Here is a 10,484-nt window from a genome sequence, read left to right on the forward strand (position 1 = left end):
TAATTGAACCTTACCTTATATATACATATGTTTCTAACTTCCTATAAATCTTACAAACCAAAAATTTTAACATAAAATATGTTAGATAAACAAATTATATACATTTTCTCATTAATCAAAACAAAAAATATATGGAGAGTAACAGTTAGAAGGCTAATGATAAATACTTGTAAATAAAAGAAAGTTTTAATATCATACTGATCAGATCAATACACTTTCCTTACTTCCCATGAAGACTATATTTTGAAGCAACCACCACACTATTCCTGTCAAAAACAACCACATCATTTCTTCTATACAAAACCCTTTATCGAAATTACAAAATCAGCGAGATATACTTCATGATTTCCGATGAAATTCAAGGTCTACTTCAATATCTCTAGCGATTTACTTCAAAATCTCATGCGATTTACTTCAAAATATCTGACGATTTACTTCTAGATCTTCGATCGAGTGATGGCTTGCAATATAAGGTTGGCTAGTTGGCACGGGCTAGGCACCCCCCATCCCCCTACTAACCCCGCCACTGGCCATGTACTCAACATTATTGTATGTGATATTTCTTGGACATGTTATTTTACAAACTTTTTTATCAAAAAAATTACAAAAATGTTATTTTTGTATTACTAGTACGGTAGTAAATATAATTAAAAAAAAAAAAACTAAATAGTTCGTTATAGTATAGTTAACCATTGATAAGTTTTACATTGATATAAAAGTTTTATTGGAAAGTATCTATATGCACTGTGCACTACTATCGTGACAAAATATTACTCGTAACATATCCATCACTTAATTTACTAGATACTACAAATATATATATATATTTTTTTTTAGAACAGCGAAGGGTCGGATCACGGGTATTCAGACTGAATACGATAGGCCTACCTGATCTCCTCCCCCGCCCGTTCACCCGGTAAATTCAACTTGTTCCGCCAAGAAAACTTGGCCAGCCACAACGCTCAAGATGGGATTCGAACTTATGATCATCGCTCCAACTTTTGAGTGTCCTACCACTGCGCTAGCAAGTGAAGGACAAATATTACAAATATTTAAAATCATCTCATTCACATTTCTAATATGTACTGTGTTTGAAATGATAAGTGTTAGACAAATCAAATATATGATAATAAAAATTAAATTATATTGAGAATAGTTGACCCCTTCAAGTATTTAAGTTATAAAAGTATAACTTATATCTATAAGACTTCAAAAATTACCTACTAGGTTGACTTATTTGAAAATTTAAATCTAAATAATATATACAATTGCAATATATTTTTAATATGAAATTGTATTTATATTTGAACTGAATGATATGAACAATGTTTATATATGTTAAGAAAGCTACATTTTATTAGTTTGATTTCAACCAAGCAAAATATTTAAGATTTTAACTTATATTACAATTATTTATTAAATGACGATAAGAAATAGTTCAATGATAATAACAGAAAAAGAAAAAGATCATAATTTATGTATTAACCATCCGCTGCAGTAGGTGTATCTCTATATCTATATTTACATGTTATTTATCATTGCTTTTTAATACGAAACATGTAAATATACCATGAATTAACAACCTGATCCAACTAAAAAACGGGAAGAAAAAAAAAATCCATAGAGGTCAACTTAGAGGTAATATTTTATATAACTAAAAGGCAATGGAACAAATTTGCCAATATACCTAAACTTCAAGTTAGCAAAGTGTAACTATTTCTGCAAATAACAATTTTTTATTGGGTTCATCTCCTCCTTCTTCTTCTTTCTCTTTTTGTGCGAATTTATAAACACAAACACACCATTAATCCAATATCTTTTTTTCTCTTTATATATACATATATAAATAAATAATAACAAAGCTATAATAAAAAATAATAATAATCACATTAAATAAAATTTTGTTAATATTACATTGCTGATATTGAATTGCAAATTCCGATCTCCAGCTCATTATTGGTTTGTAAGTTTTTCTAATATAATTCAAACTTTACTTTTTCACTTGCATTCTTCATATATATATATATATGTATATGTATATTATTTGCTGGTTTAATTACTTCTGTTTATAGTCTTTGAATTGTGTATCTTTATTATTTATATTAATAATTGTTTATGTTGTAATATTATTGCGAAATTACTGTGTTGTGATTTAGGTTCTTACTATATAAAATTGTATTTAATAGTTTATTATTTTATATTTTTTCTGGTCCAGATTTTTTTAGATTATATTTTATGAAGATGAAATATACTAATATTTCTTGATACTTATTAAGTTATTATTAATATTAATAATTTATATCACACTTAATACTAACTATAATGTTTTTGTGGATATTAATTTATTTATTTTCCTCTTCCATGATTTTGGATAAAGCCATTATTTTGATAACTAGGCATTAAAGTTTTAACATTTACTAGTTAAGATTTTATTTTTTTTATATCAGCTGGAGGAGTAGTTTTTTCCTTTCTATATTTATTTACATTTTTAGAATAAATAGAAACAATTATGGTGGCAGTGGTTTCCAGTGGTGTGGACAGTGCCGCTGACGGATGTTGGTGGTGGATGGCGGTTTGTTGTAGTGGTGTCAAAGAGCAGTGACATGGCACTATTGGGGGTGGGGGGTTGATTTGCTATGTATGATACTATAGATATCGATATTTATACCTAACACTATTAGATATCAAAAAAAGTCTCATGCTAGTATATTGAATGGAAATATACCCGCATATATTGAATGAAAATATATGTTAATCGGACAGTGTTGACATTGAATGATTTTTTATTTCTATTATCTGCAGATGGTGAATAATTTATGAAAGTAATGGTAATTAAATTGATTGAGATGAATTAATCTTTTTCATAAATTGTTTAATCATTGTAGTACCGAAGAAGAATTATCAAACTGAAGATTAAAGGGGTGAAGTTTAGATGAAAATAGTTGGTTGCAGCTTGTAGGGGCTGCGGATAAGCATGTTGGTTGCTTTCAATTTAATGCTTAAACATCCTTACAGTGAAAAGTGGGGTTACCACGACACGTTACATAGATATTCGCATTCGATAGCTAATGGTAGTTTACACGCAACCGATAAACACTGTTTAAACAGTGTAGAAACCTCTTTTTGGACCTTGGAAGTCCATTGACAAATTGATCATTTCCCTGTTATAGCGTCAATAATGGAAAGGTAAATTACTTGATATCTCAGTTCTCATTAACAACTTGGTTATTAGTATTTTCTTGTTTGTGGTTTTACTTTGTTTTTTGGAAGGTTAACAGCTTATGGTATATGATTTATAACTAATTGCAGATATAGAAGTATAGAAGAAATTGGTGATGGAACTTGCGGAACTGTATATAAGGCCATTAACTTGGAGACACTTGAAATTGTGAGTTTTATCCGCTTGAGCAATAACCAACTTTTTTCTTGTCTAGTGTAGTTGCTTGCCCTGTGCTTTTGCTCTTGTTCCAGTTCACTGAAAATGATGTATATTTTTGCACTGTGCAGCATAATGGGTTTTTTTATTGTATTATTTTTTAAAAATCTGTATATTTCCTAGGAACTCTTGTGAAACTAATTTTTTCCATAAACTGTTTCCCTATTCAATGTATTTTTTCTTTTTATGGCTACTGAACTTACAAAAGTGATGGGTAGATACCAAAATTGCTTCTGATATATGCGTTCGAGTGCCAGGTGGCCGGTTAAAGAACTTTCACCAGCTGCTAACAAACATCCTTTTTTTTATTTATCACAGGTTGCGGTTAAAAAGATGAAGAGGAAGTATTATGTTTGGGAAGAATGTGTGAATTTGAGGGAAGTTAAGGTATTTTGTGTTGTTTGCTTTATGTGACACTTAATTATCATTTTATCAGTTATGACGTCTATTTTCTCAAATTCTATGAAACACAAATTGTTGAAAGATAACTTCCCCTGTTTTTATCCTGATGCAGTCCCTCCAGAAATTGAATCATCCTAATATCATAAAGCTGAAGGAGATTGTCAGAGAGAATAATGATTTGTTTTTTGTATTTGAATACATGGTATGTAATATAATTGGTAGATTCTTTAGTTCATTCTGGTACATATTTGATTTGTAAAGGGAAAATAAGATTGTTGTGATTGCTATGTCTATTGTCAATTTTATTTTGTATTTTTCCTGTTCTGGTGCTGGCTAATAATGACTGAATCACTGTCTTATTTAGGAACATAATTTGTACCACATAATGAGAGAACGACAAAGACCTTTTACTGAGGGAGAAATTAAGGATTTGTTGACTCAGTTACTGCAAGGACTTGTACATATACATAAAAGTGAATATTTTCATCGGGACTTAAAACCTGGTATATACTCTTGTACTCTGGGATTTTGTTTTTGGTTAAGTTATCCATCTATGGATAGACAGTATTGTTTATTGCTTTTTTTTTCATCGTTAGAGAATTTGTTGGTGACCAAAAATACTTTAAAAATTGCTGATTTTGGAATGGCTAGGGAAGTGTCGTCTGCACCTCCTTTTACTGATTATGTTGCCACTCGCTGGTGAGTACAACAGTGTTCTCTCATTCATTTTCAGGAAGTATGACTCTGTTAGTAATTTATATAACTTTGTTATATGGCTAAACATATGTTTTTTGGCAAGGTATCGGGCACCAGAAGTCCTGCTGCAATCTTCTAGATACACTCCTGCCATAGGTATGGGTGCATGTGTAACGGTTCTCCTTTACTGAATGTGATTGTTTTATAATAATTTTCTCCATTTTTGGGTCCCACTCTTCCTTTTACATTGCCTATGGGACCATCAATTGCACCGCTATTCTCATATAATATAACTGAACTGCAAATAATAATGCGAAATGACCTAATTGCCATCTTCATGGTATAATAACAGATGCCATCTCAATGAGATAATATAGGCGATAGAAAATTAGTTAAATTTCTGCTGAAGTGTTATCAATTAATAACCACTTGATATTATAATATGTAGCTCCTTTACGTTGCCTATGGGACCATCAATTGCACCGCTATTCTCATATAATATAACTGAACTGCAAATAATAATGCGAAATGACCTAATTGCCATCTTCATGGTATAATAACAGATGCCATCTCAATGAGATAATATAGGCGATAGAAAATTAGTTAAATTTCTGCTGAAATGTTATCAATTAATAACCACTTGATATTATAATATGTAGCTCCTTTACATTGCCTATGGGACCATCAATTGCACCGTTATTCTCATATAATATAACTGAATTGCAAATAATAATGCGAAATGACCTAATTGCCATCTTCATGGTATAATAACAGATGCCATCTCAATGAGATAATATAGGCGATAGAAAATTAGTTAAATTTCTGCTGACATGTTATCTATTAATAACCACTTGATATTATAATATGTAACTCCTTGTACTGACACATGAAGTTGGTTGCAGATATGTGGGCAGTCGGTGCAATACTCGCTGAACTTTTCACTTCATGCCCGTTATTTCCGGGTGAAAGGTAATTCTCTTTCGTAACCTTCACATGGACTATGATAAATAAGATCAGTGCATTTTGTGTGCTGTTAGACCTGCATTATACGGGGTTAATTAATAAAGATCAGCTCTGACAGTATTTTCATAGTTAAATTTAATTTAGGCAGTTTAGGGCGTCCATTTTCCAAATAGGTGACAATAATGTATCTAAATCTGGGTAACTCTATAAATGGGAATTATGATGCTTGATTTGATTATTACTTTAAAATTAGAGTAAGCATCTTCAGAGAGAACCTACCTCTCGAAAGTAGCTCACTGAGAGATGACTGACTCTAGAAGCTGACTTTGTATTTTGTTCATGTATCCAGCAAAATATCATTCTGGTCCTTTGTTGTGTTTCACTCTATTTTCTTGGGAAACCAAACTCAAGGTCGAATAGAAATACTTCTAACATTGACCAAGACCAGCTCTTTCAGTCAAAACTCACGTAAAGAATATTTATCCATTTTTAAGAAACCTTTGCTGTATGTATACAGTATGCCATGCTGTTTTCCAAATTCGAAGCTTAGCTTATAGATGATTACATATGTTTTCCTTTTGTGGCTGGGCAGTGAAATAGATCAGCTGTACAAGATATGTTGTGTTCTTGGCGCACCAGACTGGACACTCTTTCCTGAAGCAAGGAATGTTTCTCGCTTGATGGATATCGCTCATTCAGCGGTGAGTCTGAATTTAATATTTTACATGAGGAATATGTCCTCTTATGACGTATTTAAAGGTTGCAATTTCGATCCATTCTATCTCGAATGGTTCAAATAAAAAATTTAGATATAGGGGGAACAGCTGAACTGGGTCGAACGAAAGCCAGGTTAAAAGTCAGGCACTACAACTCTACAACTATTTAAATCATTTTTGTCGAAGATTATAGATGACAAATGTGATAATATTTTCTTTGTAATCATCAACGACGCATTAAATTTATATGGAAAATGGACAAATGTTTGTGAGTCAAGCCAACTCGACCATGATATATTGGCACTTACGCTAAAAGATCCGTTTTAACCTTGCTTACTCATCTTGCAGCTTTTAGTCATCTGTCTATCTCTAACCCGTACTCTGTTGCCTGTGTAGATTATGCCTTCTAATTTTTCGGATCTGATTCCAAATGCGAGCTCGGAAGCTATCAATTTGATCAAGGTGAGTAACATTTTACAGACTCTTGGTGAACCTCTGGTAGGCTTCTTCAGTCAGGCTAACATTAATTTCTATCTTTTGATTTTGTTTCATGGTGATGTAGCAATTATGCTCCTGGGATCCCTCAAGAAGGCCAACCGCGGAGCAGTGCTTACAACATCCATTTTTCTATGTAATGTGTTTCTCATGCTTTCCAACACTTTAACTTGAGAGTGTCTTTTAAGTCATCTCATGTGTTTTAATTAATAGGCTAATATGTGGATTTCTCGTCCGCTTGGAGATCCACCTGAGATGAAAATGGACAATATTGGTAAGTATTTCAGAACAGATTGATCAATGCCATTTAATGGTGGTATTCAGTATTCAGTAGTAGGTCAATGTGGGTAAATTTGGTATCAGTCAAAGTGAGTCAGGTTGGATTGGGTTGATGAAACACTTACTTAGGATGATGTGCTTATTCAAATAAATAACCAGTATTTCAAATGTAAACACAACGTACTTTATTTCAACTATAATAAAAATTCTGAATACACTAATATATGAGGTTTTATAATTATTATATATAGCATGATGATTCTGACTGTTTGTGACGATTATACAGGATCACAACCAAATCTTGAGTTGAATCTCTGGGATTTCAGCCGTAAAAAGGATGATTGTTATTTGGGCTTAACCCTGGCAGTGAACCCTACTGTTTCTAGTATTGGTAACAAGTTTGATCTTTTTTCTCCAGGCTGTGTGAAATATATGCTAATTTATACATACATGCATGAAACAGCCACTTATTTTAGTGAGTCAGAGAATCTGATACCTCTTTTATTTCTTTTTATGCAGAAATGACCCATAAGGCTGGCAGCAGAAGACAGGTGGGTTTGCTGGAGATATTTTTCAGAGTCTAGGAATTTATTAATCTCTGTTTCTCCTAATCTTAGCGATTAGAGATAGCTCTTTGGAAAATCGCCCAAAATCTATTTTAATGCATATGGCCTGAACCGGTTTAGTAAAACATTTAGAGTTTAAATGTAAAAATCTTGGTTTTTTAATCATAATTGAAGCAATTATTTGTTTCTCAATTTGTTAGAAAAGGGTTTGTTCCACTCCAGTGTGGTTTTCCTACTTTGTAATAGTAACCTGTTTCAACCAATCCATCTTGTTTCACAACCCATCTGACCCCCCATCTCGGTACCTCTACTAAGACTCAGAAAAAAAATACTGCATTTCTTTTTTAATTGTGTCCAACTTTTTCATGCAGGATCTTCTTTTTCAAGCCGACTATGAGGATGAAGGTCAACACCCTAGTAAGTTTTATTTCATCATCACTTGATCACCGCAAAAAATTACATCTATTATATAAAGTAGGGAAATGACAATGGCTGCTCTCTTTTTCCAGTTCTTTGGTCACTCTTCCCTCCTGATCACCATGGTCTTCCAACTCAGATGGAGTCTTCCCTGTCATTAACATTCAGGTTTGTTTTATTCAATTACAATAATTACAATTGTTCTCTATATTATGTTAGGAATGCTGTAATATATCAGGATAAATTTCTACTAAATACTTCCTCCGTCCCATGATATAACATAAATTTTTTCTTTCTAGGGACAGGCTTGAAAAACGCAAATGTTTAATTGTTTGGTATAGTTTTGCACGATTTATAGTATTCCTTTTGGTTAGGGGGTGAAAAAACAACTTCAGGTTCAAACGACTAATGGGTCCAGCTGGGTTGACCCATAAGAACCAATGGGTCTAGTTGGGTTGACCCATAAGAACCAATTTTGTCCATTTTTTCAGAAATTTATAAATGATATTATCTGAATATGATTATAAGATAATCTATGTTTTAATATTAGGAAGTTGAGTGCTTTAAAAGTACATTTTGAGGGACCTTTAAACAATTTGACATGTTTCTTTCTGATTTCCTTTTTCGTTAGACTTTTTGAGCTAACCTGTTTGAGATAAAACTCAAGTATATGGTTCATATTGCCGACTCACATTTATTTTCAAACAATTTCCCTTATTTTTTCATTTAAAAAAGTGCAATAACCAGTATGTAAGACGATATTTAGCATCTATTGGCTTATCCATCATTCTTGACTTGTTTCGCAGCAGTTCAATTCCTTACTCAACAATCGGAGTTCCTCAATCTGCTGGATTCATAATGCCATCTTTACAGCCTAATTTCTTGACCATGTCCCCTCACTTCCAGCAGAAGGGTCACTGTCGTTGACTGTAGGCAGGCCCCTTAAGGCATTTCTGTAACATTCCATTTTTTTTTTGTTTAACAACATATATACTCAGACTATGAAACCACATTGTCACCAAGTTTGAAAGTATGTATAGATTTTCCTTCAAGTTGATGAGAAACGAGTACCTCTTCCATCCAAGGGTCCATTATATGATAAATGCACTCTGTATCTTTTCATACTGGAAGTTACTCGGATTTTGTCCAAAGGGTAGTGCTTGAGTTGCGGTGTTGATACTTTTGTTGCTCTAAAGCCATCACCCTTTGTTGAGTTTGTTCAAAAATCTAAAGAAAATAGAAGATACTTGTTATATGACATAATAGCAAGTTTATAATTTATCCTAACTTTTTCAAACTCCTAATGATCATTTTTTAAAAAATAAAAATAAATGAAGCTATAATAGAACAGATAGCATTATAAGTGAGATACAGATGGTCTACCATAAAAGGCTTTTTTTTCGGAAGTCTTTTCTATAACAAAAATATATAAATAAAAATGAGAAGGGCCTTCTATGAGGTTACTGGATGGGTGCACAATGGTACATCCTGGCTCACCTTAATGTTGGTCGATACCTGTGTGCCAGCTGAGTTTAGAGGCTCTCGTGAAGGATCACTGGTTCACGGTTGTACTTTGTTTCTTATGTAAGATTATTGTGCGTTTTATTTGGAATTTACTGAAAGAAATGAAAAGGCACTGTTTTCCTGGACTGCTTATGAACATTTAATAAAAGAAAATAAAGGATATATACTTTCTATTGAAGATATCCAAGGAAAGTGACGATATGGTTCTTAAATGAAGTTGTTAGAAAGTGTTCTGAAAAAACGTTCTTATTTTATCTGCAAAAAACTGACATTAACTCACCATCCGATGCTTGTATAGAATTACAGTAAAAAGTCATATTTCAACATTTGACATCTGGTGCTAAAATAATGCTGATATGGATGATGCTTCTAAGAAAACGTCATTCCTTTTAATGTTATGCTAAGAAGATAATGATATCTCTGGCGCGTTTAAATAAATGTCTCTCTATTCGAACGTTGGGTATGGTAATGTTTTGGCGCGTTTAAGTAAATGTCTCTCTATTCGGACGTTGGGTATGGTAATGTTTTGTATAGTATATACTGATGCAAATGATCCCGTAAACCTTTAATGTCATTCACTATAACCCAGAAAGCTCACTGGCAATACAAATATGGTTAAGTAGATATATAAATAACCTGATGAGTTTACTAAACTTTGACACAGAAAATGCTCGAGTGAAAACCTGAACAATGGTTATTTGGCATTGCTTTTGGGGTTAACTGATCATTATATGTTATTTCTGGAAAAAACAATTCACAAAGTATTGACTCCATATCTCATTATCAGGAACAACAACATGCGTAAATGGAAGTAAAGAAAATCAACTATACTTCAGAGTTCAGACCATACAGCACTATTGGCCGCTCGCTCAATGTAGCAATATGTACGCCTGCTTTTGTTTTTTATTTTAAGAACGGAATTCTATCCCATCATAAATGATTTAAAGTAACCTGTATCCATTGCAACCAGACACAGATATGGGCTAGTTA

General features: G+C 32.6%; 1 protein-coding gene across 2 annotated transcripts; it reads left to right on the top strand.

The window, feature by feature from the left end:
• The first annotated feature begins 1,803 nt into the window (after positions 1–1,803).
• Positions 1,804–9,034, top strand: LOC122592693 (serine/threonine-protein kinase MHK). Of its 2 annotated transcripts, none has more exons than XM_043764981.1 (18): positions 1,804–1,963; positions 2,886–3,186; positions 3,310–3,388; positions 3,755–3,823; positions 3,951–4,040; positions 4,203–4,341; positions 4,435–4,537; positions 4,638–4,690; positions 5,437–5,503; positions 6,090–6,198; positions 6,610–6,675; positions 6,776–6,844; positions 6,922–6,982; positions 7,274–7,378; positions 7,507–7,538; positions 7,925–7,970; positions 8,063–8,138; positions 8,780–9,034. In XM_043764981.1, exons 2-18 carry the CDS (start codon positions 3,179–3,181, stop codon positions 8,895–8,897), a joined length of 1,290 nt encoding a protein of 429 aa, XP_043620916.1. In that variant the 5' UTR covers positions 1,804–1,963; positions 2,886–3,178; the 3' UTR covers positions 8,898–9,034. The 2 variants fall into 2 exon arrangements, with proteins under 2 accessions (XP_043620916.1, XP_043620915.1); XM_043764980.1 differs by having other exon boundaries at positions 1,805–1,963; positions 8,777–9,034.
• Positions 9,035–10,484: the final 1,450 nt, after the last annotated feature.

The sequence above is a fragment of the Erigeron canadensis genome, chromosome 3 (genome assembly GCF_010389155.1).
Source record: "Erigeron canadensis isolate Cc75 chromosome 3, C_canadensis_v1, whole genome shotgun sequence".
Classification (NCBI taxonomy): Eukaryota; Viridiplantae; Streptophyta; class Magnoliopsida; order Asterales; family Asteraceae; genus Erigeron; species Erigeron canadensis.

Bases quoted from the DNA above. Each gene is read 5' to 3' on its own strand.
- LOC122592693 (XM_043764980.1), top strand. The intron at 6,199-6,609 runs GTGAGTCTGAAT...TTGCCTGTGTAG, and splicing joins TGGATATCGCTCATTCAGCG to ATTATGCCTTCTAATTTTTC. The intron at 8,139-8,776 runs GTTTGTTTTATT...CTTGTTTCGCAG, and splicing joins TCCCTGTCATTAACATTCAG to CAGTTCAATTCCTTACTCAA.